Below are 17,415 nucleotides of genomic sequence, written 5' to 3'. Positions count from 1 at the left end.
TTCCGTATTCAAGATTCGACTGCTTGGCGGGACGTGTTGGAGTTATCGGACGAATTCGGGGTTGCGGCCAATTTTTTTCTATATGTATATGTTGAGTACTTTTGGGAAATGAGCGCGAAGAAATTCCGACATGACCAAAATAAGAACTACCCTAGTTCGAATGCACTGCGAGAAAATGGTTATCGGATAAATAACAACAAGATATTTTCGATTCTTACAAAAGTATAGTTGGATTCCATTTTTTGGTCACCTCGACAAAACGTAAATTGGTAACAATCCACGCTGCCCAGACAATGAGGAGCAATTGTACTTTCGTGACGTTTCACTTTTACTCATTTAGATTTCCATCCCAAACGCGTGTTAAAAATTCTCTTAAAAAAAAAAAAAAAATAACACAAGTATGAAGAGAAACGTTCTTTACACCAACAGATCAGAAATAAAATACACATGTTTATTTACGACTAAAGAGAGGTTAGAAAATAATACATATTTTCGCTGTCATTGTTCGTCAAGAATAACTGGCTACTTAAACGAGGTAACTCCATGCAAACGTCGGCTGACGAAAACCATGAGTTGCTTTGGATGTGGTGTAGACATTTAAAGTTGGAGGCGCTGTTCTATTCTGATGGCAACTGTGACAATTGTTTCTGTAATCACGCTACGTGGAAACGTATGCTCGTAATCTTCACTTGAATTCATAATTACAGAATTCAAGCGTGTTGTAAATAAGTAAACTATTAGATTGTGGTTATAAATGGTTCATGGTTGTCCCGTTACAATTAAGATTGATAGGATGCTGTGAGGTAGTTTTTGCCGAATAAGATATGATTTCTTAGAATTCCGTTAGTCGCTGTAAAATTATTACTCTTCTCTGTCGGCGGCAATCACGAATTACCACAAATTACGCCATTTACATCAAGTTATTTGAATTCCCAAAGAAGACTCTGAGCAAGAATTCTTCTGCTTCGTCAGAAATGGCCACGAATTCGGATCCCTTATTCGAGTGACTGTCCCGATAGACACAAGGAATTACACAGTAAACTCCGGGAACTAGTTCAAATTTGCGTTGAACTTCCCGTTGCTCCCCAACCGCACCGGATCCAGATACGGACTCATTTTTTTTGAAGAAATCGATGTCTAGGGGGTTTGGTGATTTTTCAGGATTGTCCAGCTGTTCAAAAAAATTGCATGGTGATAATTTCTTGACAGACATTAAAAAAAAAAAAAAAATATGTTTGTATTCTTGAAAATCCGGACGTACTTGATAAATTTCAAATCCAATTTTCAAATTTTTTAGTCGTTTCGACCTTCGATTTTTCTGCAGTAATGCCACGATTATCGTGCACTTTCCGTTTACTTGTTCCGAATTTCCCAACGTTATGCGATATTGAGCATTTTGACACAAGGTTCCTAGAAATAGTGCAAAGCTATTCCAGAGAATTGGGAATGGAATCATAGACTCATTGAGACCAAAGAGCCAAAAACCAGACCGAGATGTGGGAAAATGTACAGAAACCAAATGAAATTTTCTTTATACATCCTTACACAATACGCAAAATATTACAGATTGCGTAATAAAGATAATCAATTTCCAAAGATACGTACTCAAGTGACCTTTGGACACAGTAGTAGTGTACTGCCATTCTCCTTCGAAAGTAGTGACTTCCAATTTTCTTGTGCTTGTATCGAGCGGTTCACAAATTTCAAGTTCAGTAAAATAATCCGAAACCAGTTCGTAGGGCATCCAAAATTCGCCATCTGCGTCAGGCTTGAAATTCAGCGCCTCTGCCATCTTACTATCGGTTTTCCACAGAGGATCTCTGTAAAAAAATTGGCCCTCTTTCGAACCGACTTATTCTCATCTCATTTGAAAATCGAAACCATGAAAATGAAATGCTTCAGAATAAAATTATTGAGTCTGTCTGCTTATATATAAATAAAATTGTCTGCTAAACACAAAACGGCAATTTTAGGGATCGGTGCTGTTATTTTCTGAACTGTGAAAAGTGTAAAAAATAGAAATACAGACTTAAATACTCACGCATCGCCAAATTGGCCTTGCCATTCCATCATACCCCATGGATTCCTCAGTCTCACCATATTTTTCCCCTTGTACTTACGGACTTCCGTAATACAGTAGGCATGATCACCATACAAGCCGTCAAGTTTCTTCATCTGTGAGAATAATGAAACATTCACAAAGTTGAAAAGAAGAGAAATAATCGAAACCAGACGAAATATGAGTGAAAATATCTTTCTTAAAATTGCATGTTAAATCATTCTGACGGAATGGTCTTTCATTAAAAATAATTTTATGAAAGTAAAGGAGAAACATTGAAAGGCGAACGCTATTCAATTTTGAGGTGATTTCCAATGGCTGCATAACAGTTATCCCAGGACAGTAGCGTGAGCTCGTGTTTATTTTTTTCGTGAGATAGTAAGATATAATGATTATTGATCATTATTTCCATATCATATTGTGGGGGCAATAAATATTTATTTTTCTTGTCTATCCGTGTGTACCGATACCAAATACTCCAGTGGGATATTTATTACATGGACATTTCGTAAGGGGATATTTAGTTGGGGGTATTTTGACATGACACCATTTCGAAGAAACATTTGTTGCTCGAAGTCGGATTTAAGGGTTTTTTGTCTGCTGATTCCGTACCTTAGGAGTACCGCATCCCATGAGCAATTTTTTCTCCCAAGCTTCCAGTAAAACTTCAAAAGGTATTGACTGTGCAACGTCCAAATCGTAAATCGAAGTCAGACCACCGGTAAAATCCTGCCAGGCTTCGGTTGACTGGCCGTCTTCTGTGGCCTCCCAGGAACCGTAAAACTTGGCGTACGCTTTGACAAGCAGAGCGCTCCAGAATTCAGTTCTTTCACTTGAACGAGCAGTCCCATAACAAGGGAGACGGTCATCAACCACGACTTCGACCCATTTTCCATACCGCCAAAATCTGCGCAACAGGTTCAAACGGTGCAGGAATTTCAAGAAACTCGTGGAATAAAGGTCGAATGATTAATTTCTCAAATGATAATTATCCTTGAGATCTTGTATCGTAACTGACATCGATGCGCACGTACCTGAAATGGAATATTCCGGCGTAGTTTTCGTTGAAATTCTGATCCTGAGGTACGACTTGGAACAACAGGTTTGGATCCATCGCTAGACGAGATATTGCTGCGATTAGCCAACAATTGCCGAATCTTTGTTGCTCAATATCGAATCGAGAGACTCCATCCACGAAAAATTTCGGTTCAGCGGTGATTTCCTTACAGTCAGTAGAAATAATTACATTAATTTTAATTGAATAAATTGTTTCGATTTGAAAATCACTCCGAATCATCTCTCCTTATCCATACCGCGGACAGCCTGAGATGTTCGATATTTCATTACGATAGAAAAACAGTGACATGGTCCACAGTAAACAGTCCGTTTTATCAATCGATCGAGATTATTCCTTACCTTTGGCCGTACCCATTTCAAGTAATTTAACATAAAACGCTCCTTAGGAATCCCTTTGGGAAATAAAGACGCAGATACTGCCGGGAATTGTGGATCTTCAAACAGTTTTCCCTTCGAACACAATTCTCTTCTGATTTGATAGAAGTCTTGAACTTTCCCATCACCATCCTCGATCTGAGAACAATATGGTCAATTTGTCAGTCGATGCAACGCTCACGTTACAGTAACGAAAGATGCTCTCGGACTAAAATACCACGCACATTAAAAACATCGAAAATTATGCAAATACTTGTGAGTATGCTATTTTCTCTCTTACGAAAAATACGGCGATTAATTTGAAACATGTGCGTTTTGGGAAATCATTATGCCTAGTAAATCGGTAACGAATTGAATTACAGATTAATTTTATCTAGGGACGTTTGGTATACAAGGGAAGTGTTCAAATTGCCTTCCAGAAACTTCTTCCTATTATATATATATTTTCCTGAAATTCGAGAGAAATTGAGGTAAAAATATCACACCTGATATTTGATTCGTGCTTGTAAAATCTCGTCCATTTTTTTGCCAATCTGATTTTATCGTACGAATTACCTTAATTCACTAATGGCGGCGGGGGGGGACAAAAATTATGAACCATCAAATTGTCGTGCAAAAATTTCAAACTTTTCAATAAAGATATTTGGTTGAAAATTTCGTTTTCGAAACGTAGATAAAGTATCGTTTTAATTCGAAAATAAATTGATGGTTGTACTTGAAATACACAAGAAACAGTCGATCTTGCATAGTAAAATCAATTATCTGGTGCGTAGAATTGAGACGGATAACACTACGTGACATAAAAAACTAATATTGAGTACCCTCTTAAAAATTTTTTGTTTATTCATTCATATAACGTTTAAGAAGAACATATACGTATTTTTTTCTAACACGTACTAGTTTTTAGGTACGGCTACTAATAATTGAAATTATACACCATGTGACACGATATCGATATCTGTAAAACAGATATCTGTGTGACGATGTATATATTTGCATAGACGATAGTAAGAACCGAAATTCGGACGGATCAGCGGATCAGCGGATCAGCAAATTAGTAGGCCTAAGACTTTAGAAGGAGAGAGTTGTGTATGGAGGTGTCAGTAAATAATAAAGTGTGTGAAATTAACCCAAATCCTGATCAGGTAACAAATGAAATAAATAACGACGAAATGAAACAATAAAGAAAGCACACCATTCTAAAATTATAAACACGACTCATCAAACACTCTCCCTTCAAATTCTTCGAATAGTTGTTCCGCTCGATTTTATCTATATGTATACCCTTTTACCGTCCGCTTTTATGTTATTGTTACTATTTTGTTTTATTCTTACTCGACTATTGTCTCTTATATCTTTTAACTTATGCACCTCTGTCGTCCACTTATATTTTTTAAACTATCAAACCAAGTTTGTTGGGTTGCGACGTGCAGGGACTATAAATTTGGAATTATGTACTATTAAATTATAATTGACTTATTAAACCAAAATGACCCAAATAAATGCATAATTCTCTCTTTGATCGTCAACAACTATTTCTCGCAATTGTCTATTTGTTTCCCTTTCTTTTATATTTGACTTATAATCAATAAACAAAATTCATTACAACTTTAATAGATCGCAATTAGTTATCTTATGTTTCTATCACGTCTTGTTTTTAAGGTACCTGCAAATAATTTTTTTAACGACCCTCATTTTACGTATACAGTAGAACCCTGAATAACCGAGCTGCTTAGGACCGAAGAATCCACGGACAAGTGAAATCACGGTTAATCTGAATTATAAAACATTTCCGATCGATCGACTAGCGATTGTCGAATATGAGATGCAATTCCCGGATCCCGAGCAGCCCGGTTAATCGGGGTTTTACTGTGTGCGTAAAATGCGGATCGTTAAAAACATTATTTGAAGGTGCCTCAAAAACAAGACGTGTAAATAATTGTTTCTTGTTGTTGTTTTTGCATATATTGAAATTAGTCTGGGAGGTCAAAAACAAATGTAAATAAGGGGATGGGTAAGAATTTGAGTCGTTGGTAAAATAAAAAAAATGAATGAAATAAATGGACAGGTTTACAAAAAAAAATGACGAGAACGATAATAAATACGACTTCGACTATCAATTGAATAAATGAAATATAAATGAAATATAAATAACATATAAATAAAATGTAAATGGAATATAACTAAAATATAAATAAAATGTAAAGGGAATATAAATAAAATATAAATAAAATGTAAAGGGAATATAAATAAAATATAAATAACATATAAAAACTCTTTAAATCCTGTCCATCGTCAAAATAATTGAAATTACACATTCATTCAAACATTCACAGATAAGTTAAAATAAAATACGCCGGAATTAACACACACTGGGATATAAAATTGTTTATGATGATAATGAAAAAAGTTGATAAGTTATGAATAAATTGAAAATCACTCATCCCTTTGCTTTATACTAGGCAGCAGCTCCGTCGTGTAATTGTCACGTGATTTTGAGAATCTTTCGATAAAATTTGGAATCCACGGTCTTCTTAAGTTTTCTTCGCGGCGATTCCGTCATGCGAAGAAGTTTGTAAAAATTGATGATTTCTTGGATCTCGTGACTTGGTTTTGTTTTTTATTCTTGACTCACACGTTAGGATGCGTACGGATATTTACTGGCGATGTCAATGTGTTAATTTAATTTCAATTTGTGTTAACTGTCACGTGCGGAGCGGTTTCGCACGCGACTGACTTCACCCTCTGAGATAACCGTAGAGGTTTATATTTTTTTTTTTCGTGGATACGTGGTGATCGTCCTCTACAGGGCGATCCTTGTGAATAGGGTTGGGGGATTTAATATTTATGTTTTAAGAAATGTTTATGATGGAACCAAATTTTTAATGAAATTGATAGCAAGAGAATAGCAAGAGAAAATAGGTGACGAGGAAGCTTACAAAAATGTTCTTAACCTAATGTTTTCATTCATTCGCTACTCACTCTTTGGTGATTACAAATCCGAATACTCGCTCTCTCACACAATTACCACTACACTTAGCACTACACGGCTCTAAAGAGTTCGTGGCTCGAGGTTCAACACTTATTAACTAACTTCAAAACACTAACGGCGCGACACGAGGGGCTTTCGGTGACCGCGTGTAAAATTAGAGGGTTTCCTCTAATCGTTGGTGACTCTAAGACTGATGACTCTACACACGACAGCTTTGAAAGAGCCGGGTTTCGGGAATATGGTTTTTAAGCTGTCTCTAACGGGACTGCCTTCGCTCGCTCGTCCGACACCCCTTGGAGCGTCGCCAGCGAGCAAAGTTTTTGCTGACTTTAGAAATTAAGGCAAAGGCTCGCCTCGCGACGCCCATCCTCGAAGCGCGTGATCTCGCGCTCGCCTCATCCCGGTGTTGGTTACACCCGGGATCTGGCGGGCGCGGGAACGCTGACTTTGCAGCGGTCAACTGCAGCGCTGCGCTTTGGTCGTGCCACGAACAGAAATATAAGAAAGTTATATCATGAATTTAATAGTGAAATCAAGATTATGCTTCCTCGTCTACTTTAAAAGCAAATATGAATAAGTAATGATATGAGTACATAATGATATAGTTATATATGTGTATATGCGGCGTTCGTGACATCCCTCCCCCCTTAGGTGTCGATGCTCTCATCGACTCGGTGCGCCGGGCCGACGGTAACACCGGCACTGGAGGGACGACGGCTCACCCCTGACCGCATGTTTTTTGATTATTTGATAATTACAGGTTTCATACATCGCACATGCGCTCTTTATATTCTCATACCCATACTTGTGCGACACATTTCCTTCCACTTCACTTTCACTTGTCACTGCACCGTTGGCTCGTCGCTTGGTTGGCCTCGCATCTCGCTAACGGCATCGTCACCCTCCTTCGCTCCTAGTTGGACGCTGCATCCCTGGGGTCTCTTTCCTCCGCAGGTTCGTCTTCCAGGGGGTCGCAGGTGGAGTCCCGCCTGGCGATACTTCCCACCGAATCAGGTCTCCCTCGACCTCCGGTTCACCTTGCAGGACATCTGCAAGGTTCACCGCAGAGTGAGATGTTGCGGGCGGAGATTCGCCGGACGGCTCTTCCCATCTAATGAGGTTCCCCTCGGCCTCCGCTGGTTCCTCGTCCTTGGTTCCGAGGAGCATCTCCATTTCTCGCTGGAGCAAGATCCAGCGCCCCATGATTCGTGATCGAACCGCGGGGACCATGGCCTTGCTCAGCCTCCGAAAGTTGATTAAGAAGGGAGCTTCTTCACCTTCCTGAATAATTATGGGGTCAGTCTGCACCCCCTTCTCCTTGGTGTCCCTACTCGTCTGGACACCCTTCTCCTTGCCGGGAACCGCCGGACGGCGTCGGAACGTCGTCGGTCCGGCCTCACGGATGGATAGCAGAGCGGCTGGGATGGCCGGGGGCTTCCTTCATTTCGAGGAGACAACAGAAAGCTTCCACGCAGTGACCCGCGTGGAGACCCAGTCGGCTGCCCACGCTCAGGCCACAGAGGGTGCAATTACTGCCCCCCGGCCTCCGGTGTGAGAGGAAGCGCTCGAGGTAGCACTCCTCCCAATGTTGGCCGCTCGGCTTCTTCCCTCAGGTCGGGCAGACCCCGCGTCTCAGCTTTTCCCCCGCGAGTGTCATTCCCGCGGGTGTCATCGTCGCAGGCAGGGGCGCTTCCATCAATTTTGGTGGGGCGGCTGGGACCGCCGCCTCAGCTGATTTTGGCGGTGATGCTGACCCTGGCGCTCCTTCTTCCTCTCCCGCAGATGGTTATGCTTCTTCCGCGTTCTTCACCACTTCTTCGTACCTTTTCTGGCACAGGGCGGCGTGCCTCGGCCGGTCATCGCTTATCAAGTTGAACCAGCAGAGAGGGCCGGAGCAGAGGTCCTTAACGAAAGTTTCCAAATCCCCAAACACGGTGACCCTCCAGTCCACGTGTTGCAGACAGAGGGGGGCCACCCGCTCATAGTAAATCCCGGGCTGGTCCTATATCGGTGTTACGTGATATGCCTTGGTGTTGTCGAGTTCTTCGTCGGCCAGAGCCATGGAAGCCAGAAGCACCCAACGCACAGCATTGTTCGTGTCGGTGTTGATGAGTCACACTCCCGCACTCGTCTTCTAGAAGCCTCTTAATCCTATTACCGCACACATTCTTTGAACACATGCAGAGACACACATAATTTATATATATATATATATATATATACCCATGCATGCGCACACTCATACACATATTCGCTTTTGCTTAACGGTAATTGCCGCGTAGCTCGGCTGTATATCACAATATATATATATTACACAAATACAGTAAACTGGCTAGCGAATTATACCACCGCCAGTTTTACTTTATCGGCATGCTTCCTCATCCTTTCCCATTTTCTGGTTCCAAAATTACATTTCTATGGTCAGTTACCTGGGCAATTTTATAGGGGCCATGATATTGGGAGTCGAACTTACCCTACGAGGTTCCTTAATGACATAGGCAAGGTCGTTCGCTTTACCTAGGAAAGGACGGACTTTCTTGTCATAATATTTTTTTGTTGTTTCTTTCGCGTGATTCTCATTTTCACCGGTCATTTCGCGTATCTCAGAGAGACGTTTTATTAACTCGATGGTACATAAATTATACGTCGATAATTTATCGTCCACGGGTAACTGACTCGGGAGCCGAGGCAGCCTCCCGTACACGATTTCGTAGGGGGTAAAATTCGTTGCCTCGTGCAGGCTAGTGTTGTATGCAGTGTTGGGCAAAATTGTAATAAAAAATTAACAATTACAAATCACTAAGGATAATTTTTAATGACATCGAATTCCATTAAAATTATTTTCAGTAATAATAATTGAATCGGAGTTCAGTGAAATTACTTTTGATAATTGTAATTGACTCAGAGTCCATCGAAATTATTTCCAGTAATTGTAATTGAATTGGATTTCATTAAAATTACATTGAGTAATTTGAATTTAATCAAAGTTTATCAAAATTACTTTCAGTGATTGGAATTTAATCAGAAATCATTTCAATTATCCTCAGTGATTGTAATTAAATCAGACATTATTAAAATTCTTTTGAGTAATTGTAAACCACACGATGTGGTCCAATTGAATTTTTTTCTCTAACGTTATTCCTGTGAAATAATAACAAATAGACAAATAAATTTACTCCGTTTTTGGAGTATTCAAATGGTGTGATCGGAACGAGTCTTTTACAGTCAATATGTGAATGGGCTATGGTTACCAAAGTTTTTTGGGTAGCTGATCAAGGATTTCACATTACTTTGAAAAATTAATTTGTTTAAATAATTTGCTTGACCAGTCAATGTGAATATGTAAGCTCCATGAAGTTCCCGATATTTTTGGAGAAATTATATTGAGAATTCGACATTACGTTTCCGAAGGTAATTTGTTTAATTAAATTATGAAAAACAATTGAAATTTGAAAAAAAAACATAATTATTTCCATTAATTGTAATGGATAACAGAAAAATTACAATTGTTCCAAGTAATTGTAATTAGTAGCAAAAAAATTACAATTTTTTCAAGTAATTTTAATTGACAGCAAAAAAATTACAATTATTTCGAGTAATTGTAATTTATAATCATAAAATTACAATTGTTTATACTAACTGTAATTGGTGAATCAAAATTTATAATTATTTCCCGCAATTGTAATTAGTTACTAAATATTACAGTTATTCACAGTAATTGTAATTTACGGGTAATGAAATGACGAAAGTAATTTCTGCTGCCCAACCCTGGTTGTATGATAATTCCGCGTAAGGCAACAGGCGATCCCAATCATCGTACGTGTCTGCATACCGTTTTATATATTCCACTAACAGTATGTGACTCCGTTCGAGCGCTCCGTTCATCTGCGGTCGATAGCCGGAAGTCGTTACTTGTTTTATATGAAAGATTTTGGATGTTTCGTGTAATAGATTACCGGTAAAAGCTGCTCCGCGATCAGTAAGGGATCGCACGGGGAGCCCCAAATTACGCGATTAGTCGCCTTGCCATAGCTTCGGCGATCGTGGTCGCTTTTAAATCGGGTATCGGTTCTGCTAAACAATACTTCGATAGGTGGTCTTGCATTGTAAGTATGTGTTTATTGCCATGAGGCGTTGTAAGTAACTGACCCACCGTATCAAGCGATACTTTGTCAAAGACGTCCGCCGGCATATCAGTAATGAGCATCGGCTCGCGCGTCTTTGCTCGAACCAATTTACGGTCCTGACAGCCTTTGCAACGACGAATAAAATTTTGCACTTCGTTTCTTAGCGAAGGCCAATAAAAACGTTCTCGGATATTCCGATAAGTCTTGGTTACCCCTCGATGGCCTCCGACAAGACTCGCATGAAATTCTTCGAATATTTGCGAGTGTTGCTCAATCGGTAGCCGTCGAATTGTACCATAACATACCGTTGTGACTATGTTGGACCTACCGAAGAGTCTGTCCAAACAATCAAGAAAGTTCGTGTGCGGCAATACGTCTGTATAATCTCCCGAGCGTGAAATACGAAACGACTTCGCAGCCGCTCGTTGAAGGGCGATTTGAGATTCTCAAGTCCCTTGGATATGTGATTGTTGGTGTTCTCGGGGTCGACTCGACTCGCTTGCTCCCGTCGGGTCCGCAGGGGATTCCGCCGGGCGAGCCCCAGGGCAGTTTAAAGGCTCCCTTTGTAGTCCAGGAGAATAAAATTAAGTTCTATTCTGGATTAACGTAGGTTAGCCAATTTTTTTATAGGTTCATTAGAGACGGACGAACATATTTTCACCTATGACCCAAAAAGTTAGGTCCGGGTTTGTCCGTAACGATTGTTTAAACTTTTGAGACCCCACATTTTGTTAAATAACGTCTTTGTTATGGGTCATACACGAAGGAATGGAAGGAAGGAAGGAAATATGAAGGAATGAAGCTGGGCGACGTGGTGGGGGGTTCGAGGCTTGGAGCGCCCGGCTGTTCTCACTGCTCAATTAACAAATCATCGCAATTATCGTACATTTCTTTTTTATTACTGTGCTATTTTTTTCTCAACAATTCGAATCTGTGATTAGATTTTTAATATTTATAATATTTTTTTTTCTTTTGGATTTTAGTCATATTGTTAGGAAATATTGCTATAAATAACTTTAGATATATAATATCTGTGAATTTTAATATAAAATGAAATTAAAAAAAACTTAATTACGGTGGTGTGAGTATGTATACATACATATATACACATATAATGGAAGAGCGAGAGATTCCAAGCGTTATAACGGGTTAATATAACATAATAATGTAATAAATAATTTTATCATATAAAATAATATGTATACACGATTTCGAGCAGAAAAAATATGTATGGATATTTATGGTCACATGTTCACCATTATTTTATGTATAGTAACATTAAATATAATTGTCGCTTGAATCTGTTTCATTTTTTCTACCATCACCCAACGTATTTTTAATTTTGTTTGTTAATTTTGGACGAGTCTAATGTATAGAAATATATATATATACATGTGAGGAAAATACATATTTCAAATTTCAAAAAAACCCGTTATAACGCTTGGAATCTCTCTCTCGCTCTTCCATTACATATGTATATATGTATATATACATACTCACACCACCGTAATTGAGTTTTTTTTTAAATTCATTTTATCTTAAAATTCACAGATATTATATATCTGAAGTTATTTATAGTAATATTTCCTAAGAATATGGCTAAAATCCGAAAGAAAAAAAAATATTATAAATATTAAAAATCTAATTACAGATTCGAATCGTTGAGAAAAAAATAGCACAGTTTGAAAAAAAAATGTGCGATAATTATTAACGGAGTTATTGAGTTGTTAATTAAGCGGTGAGAACAGCCGGGCGCGCGAAGCTTCGACCCCCCCATCACGTTGCCCGGCTTCATTCCTTCGACCAACGCCGCTCGACGAACGTTGAGCAATTTTTTTTTACTAGATACAACGCACCTAAATATCTGAAAAAATTAACGGTGATGCCTTGGGGTGTTGAGAGATAGCTGATATTTTTTTCCCCCTCAATATTAATTACAACAACAATAAACAAAATAACACTTAAACACCGTTGTCTCCGGTTCTAATCAAGATATTCATGTTTTTTTTTTTAAATTACTCGTAAAATAAAGGGCAAGTACAATGCATCATAATATTTACAATAATATGAATATTCTCGGAGATATCTCTATTTGTTTAAAAGCAATACATTTCAAGTCGCCCAAAAATTGTGATTTTCGAGTATAAGAATTTTTTTTTTCATTTATGGAAAGTACTAGTAACGAACTGACTCCATGATTTTATGGCAACCCGTGGGCCAATCACATAAGAAAGGGCAGACGATATACGGATTTTGGCTTGTCGCGGATTGTCGCTCAACTGTGTAACACAGCCAAAAAAGCCTTGCACGATAATTTTGAAGACACTTCATATTACCTGTACCACGAGTTTCAAAGCCACGCGTTGTTTATTCATCAATTTATTACAAGAAATGTAAATTTTTTTTTCCGCGGCATTTTTCATTTTCCAACTAAACAAATAGCGGAAATTGATCTCACGACAACTTTTTTTTATCGAGAATGATGAGACGAACAACTTTTGTTTGAACAGTTTTCGTGTATGACCCATAACAAAAACGTTATTTAACAAAATGTGGGGTCTCAAAAGCTTAAACAATCGTTACGGACAAATCCGGACCTAATTTTTTGGGGCATAGGTGAAAATATATTCGTCCGTCTCTAATGAACCTATAAAAAAATCGGCTAACCTACGTTATTCCAGAATAGAAGTCAGTCGATTTTATAGCTTATTCGTCTGGACTATTGCGGGGAGCGCCCCGGCGAAGACCGACGCTTTAACGGGCAGCACGGGCAACCTCTATTTTCATTACAACAATATTTATATCCGCAAGCCGTTGCCGGTCGAGAATATGACATTCCTTGGCCACCCTCGCGGTTATCAGGCGTTCGCGCGGGTTTTAAAATTCCGCGAGCCGGTTGTGGCGACTGGCTTCGATACGTAGACGATTGTCTATTTTCCCAAGCCGTCGGCGACGGAGGTCGAGAGTCATAGCGAGCGTTAAGAACACGCGCCGACTCACCCTGACTCGATTCATTAGCTTTCCGTCGGCTGTCTCGAAGCGCGAGTTTTTCAGCGATTTTAAAGGCTGCTTCGAGAGTTTCTGGCTCCCGCAAATCTACCTCGGTTCCGATGTGGAAAGGCAAACCGTTTGTGAATGAACTCAACGCGATGTAATGTAGCGGGTCCCGTTTTAACTCTGGCGGATCGACGCCAAAATGACATCTGAACGCGCTTCTTCCCTCGCCAAGCAAAATTCGTACTTTGTCGTAAAATTGCCCAACGGATTGATCGCGCTTCATTCTAATCGTCGATAGTGCCTCCGCGTAATACCCGTAAGTTTTTCCGCGGGCGAGACGATTCTCTAACAATTTCACCAACCCGGCCACAGTTTCAACTCTCTCGCCATAAACGCAGTTTAGCGCGTCGCCGCGTAATCGCGATATTATTGCTCTTATGTATCGTGCTTCTGCTGCGGCCGGCACGAACGTGGACGCGTTTTGAATATCTTTCAAAAAGTCTCTCAACGGCATATTTTTACCGTCGAACTCGGGAATATTTGCGAAATTATGTTGTATGTTTAGATTTTCGACCACCTTCGTGACGCTGGCGATCAATTCGGCCGTCACATCGGCGGCCACACTGGCCGAAGCGTGGTCAGGCATTTTTGACAAGTCCGGGGGAAGGGAGATCGACAAGGATAAATGGTTCCGTTACCTATGGTTCGACTCCCTCGTTATGGCACATGAGTAAAAATTCCAAAAATTATAATTCCAATTCCAATTTCCAAAGGAAAAATCACCTAGTATTCCACTTCTGACACCAGTTTAGTCTGTCACGTGCGGAGTAGTCTCGCACGCGACTGACTTCACTCTCTGAGATAACCGTAGAGGTTTATATTTATTTTTTTCGTGGATACGTGGTGATCGTCCTCTACAGGGCGATCCTGGGGAATAGGGTTGGGGGATTTAATATTTATGTTTTAAGAAATGTTTATGATGGAACCAAATTTTTAATGAAATTGATAGCAAGGAAATTGCAAGAGAAAATAGGTGATGAGGAAGCTTACAAAAATGTTCTTAACCTAATGTTTTCATTCATTCCCTACTCACTCTTCGGTGATTACAAATCCGAATACTCGCTCTCTCACACAATTACGGCTACACTTATCACTACACGGCTCTAAAGAGTTCGTGGCTCGAGGTTCAACACTTATTAACTAATTTCAAAACACTAACGGCGCGACACGAGGGGCTTTCGGTGACCGCGTGTAAAATTAGAGGGTTCCCTCTAATCATCGGTGACTCTCAGACCGATGACTCTACACACGACAGCTTTGAACGAGCCGGATTCCGGAGATATGGTTTTTAAGCTGTCTCTAACGGGACTGCCTTCGCTCGCTCGTCCGACACCCCTTGGAGCGTCGGACAGCGAGCAAGGTTTTTGCTGACTTTAGAATTTAAGACAAAGGCTCGCCTCGCGACGCCCATCCTCGAAGCGCGTGATCTCGCGCTCGCCTCATCCCGGTGTTGATTACACCCGGGATCTGGCGGGCGCGGGAACGCTGACGTTGCAGCGGTCGACTGCGTCGCTGCGCTTTGGTCGTGCCACGAACAGAAATATAAGAAAGTTATATCATGAATTTAATAGTGAAATCAAGATTATGCTTCCTCGTCTACTTTAAAAGCAAATATGAATAAGTAATGATATGAGTACATAATTATATAGTTATATATGTGTATATGCGGCGTTCGTGACATAACAATGATTAAACAATCACTACGGGGAATTATAAACCGTTTGGTTGGGTGTCTTCCCGTAGACTCTTTCAAATGCTAAGCCGTTTCTCCCGCCTGACGCCTAAGTCGAGATGGCTGTGCTTAGCAAAATTTTGTGGGCCCTTTTGAACTCATAATATCGTCACAGACGTGATAGAAACATAAGATAACTAATATCAATCTATTATATTATAGTCATCCGTTTCATGGGTACCGATGTGGTGTCACACGGTGTAATTATCCCAATTTCTTATGTATATAATCGTGTGAAGGAATCTTTCATTTAGATGGCATCACATACTACCAGCTGTTAGACAAGATAATGGCAAACAATTGACTCCGCTGATTATAACATCGTGCAATACCGTCGTAAAACGATGATAATTGAACTTTCGATCATACCTTCGAAACTTCCGCAGAGAGATCCTTGGTGCTCATATTTCCAGACTTAGAAAGTGATTTGAATTTAATTTGGCAAACTGAGGTACAGAACTGTAGAAACTTCGAGTAGACCAAAGGCTTATAAAGAGTTTGTAAGCGGAAACAGGACTGATTGCACAGCATGTCGGAAAAACAATTAAACACCAAATCTCGAGGGAGGCAGGGGAATCGATAAGACCACGAATAAGAATTAATTGTGGTTTGCGTATCAGCTTTCTCTCGTTTTTGCAACACACGTCACATTGTCATTATTCCAGATGATTATGCGGTAATTAATTTCGTTGTTACTAATGTTAACATGTTTACAGGCTGATATCGTCGTCCTTGTTTTTCCGCTGTCGATTCGATAAGAAATAGCAAATCACGCACTTTACACTTTGCGGTATTTCGATAAAGTAACCGAATTATGAGTGCGGCAATTAGGGTGAATTTAATTGTGTGTATCAGAATTCTTACATTCTTATTTCGCGATTGTAGCATATCGCCACATTCAAATATTCGCATAATGTGAAACAACACGTTCTAACAATTTTCTCGTTGATTGTAATGGTTGAGTTGAGGATACGCGTTGCCGCCCGATAATTGACTGTATATTGACATTGCATTGCAAACTACCTTTCTTCTTGACTGGATAAATTTCTCTACGACTGATCTTATCGACATCTGTGAATCAGAATAGTCATTATCTTGTTAAACAACGCTGTAGGTATATATACACTCAGAAAGAAACTCTCCTCAATTCGTTTGAAATGTAAAAATTTTATTCAATATATGATCCTATATAAAATAATTTGCTTAGAGCAAGCGAAAAAATTTCATTAGGTTCGATCGGAATTCGAGTTGAACTCGAAACTTTTTTTTCTTCTTGGTTATCCAATTGTCCCACAGATTTTTATTTAGCTGAGTTTTGTTCAGGATGTACGATCTAATCTAAAAATATGCCCAAACCACGAACAGCCGATACATTTGATACGTAGTTATAAAAACTTTCTTATGATCGCCTTTTCTTACCTGAGAAAAATACATTTCGGAAATAAATCACGGTCAATCAAACTCCGATATTTCCATATAGATTCAAGTGAAGACGACAAACATGAGCGCCTGCATCGTCTGAACCATCTGCATTAAAAGTACGTGACCGAGTGAACGTAAGAATAAGTTAGCGAAAATGACTTCGATGCCTTTCCTGCCGCACTATCTTATACCGCGAACAGAATCCTCAAAGCCTACTTGGCGAATATATTATCTCATATTGCTCCCCTCTCACGATGAAATTCGATATTCGACAATTTCATACGGTCATATATTTTTAGAGCTTTCATTTGAGACGTGTATCAGTACGATCTATGCACGGAGTGCCGAAATGCGAGTATACCAGTTGTAAGAGTTCCAACATCGACGAAATCGTCAGTTAATTCGATCAAGAATTTTCGATCTTCGTAAGACTAGATATATGATATACGCTTCAACTGTATATATATGCCGTATTAGGCTGAAAATAGATCCGAGCACGGCTCCAAGAATCTTACGTGGATAGCACAAGAGAATGCGTGTCGATCGCTTGCATCTCAGTCGATAGTAACGTAAT

At 39.6% G+C, this 17,415-nt stretch overlaps 2 protein-coding genes across 5 annotated transcripts in view; one reads left to right on the top strand and one right to left on the bottom strand.

The window, feature by feature from the left end:
* Window positions 1-17,415, top strand: part of LOC124181984 (calpain-A-like) — a 49,442-nt gene that overhangs the window by 11,655 nt on the left and 20,372 nt on the right. The gene's annotated exons all lie outside the window — the stretch shown is intronic.
* On the bottom strand, window positions 5-15,916 carry LOC124182700 (calpain-A-like). Of its 4 annotated transcripts, none has more exons than XM_046570283.1 (8): window positions 15,789-15,916; window positions 3,476-3,649; window positions 3,094-3,281; window positions 2,672-2,966; window positions 2,042-2,175; window positions 1,606-1,820; window positions 1,262-1,410; window positions 5-1,171 (listed from the first exon to the last, which is right to left on the bottom strand). In XM_046570283.1, exons 1-8 carry the CDS (start codon window positions 15,822-15,824, stop codon window positions 911-913), a joined length of 1,452 nt encoding a protein of 483 aa, XP_046426239.1. In that variant the 5' UTR covers window positions 15,825-15,916; the 3' UTR covers window positions 5-910. The 4 variants fall into 4 exon arrangements, with proteins under 4 accessions (XP_046426239.1, XP_046426240.1, XP_046426242.1 ...); XM_046570284.1 differs by lacking the exon at window positions 15,789-15,916 and adding an exon at window positions 6,494-6,680; XM_046570286.1 differs by lacking the exon at window positions 1,262-1,410 and having other exon boundaries at window positions 1,012-1,171.

Source organism: Neodiprion fabricii, chromosome 5, assembly GCF_021155785.1.
Source record: "Neodiprion fabricii isolate iyNeoFabr1 chromosome 5, iyNeoFabr1.1, whole genome shotgun sequence".
NCBI classification, from domain to species: Eukaryota; Metazoa; Arthropoda; class Insecta; order Hymenoptera; family Diprionidae; genus Neodiprion; species Neodiprion fabricii.
This window is presented reverse-complemented; position numbering and strand designations above follow the sequence as displayed.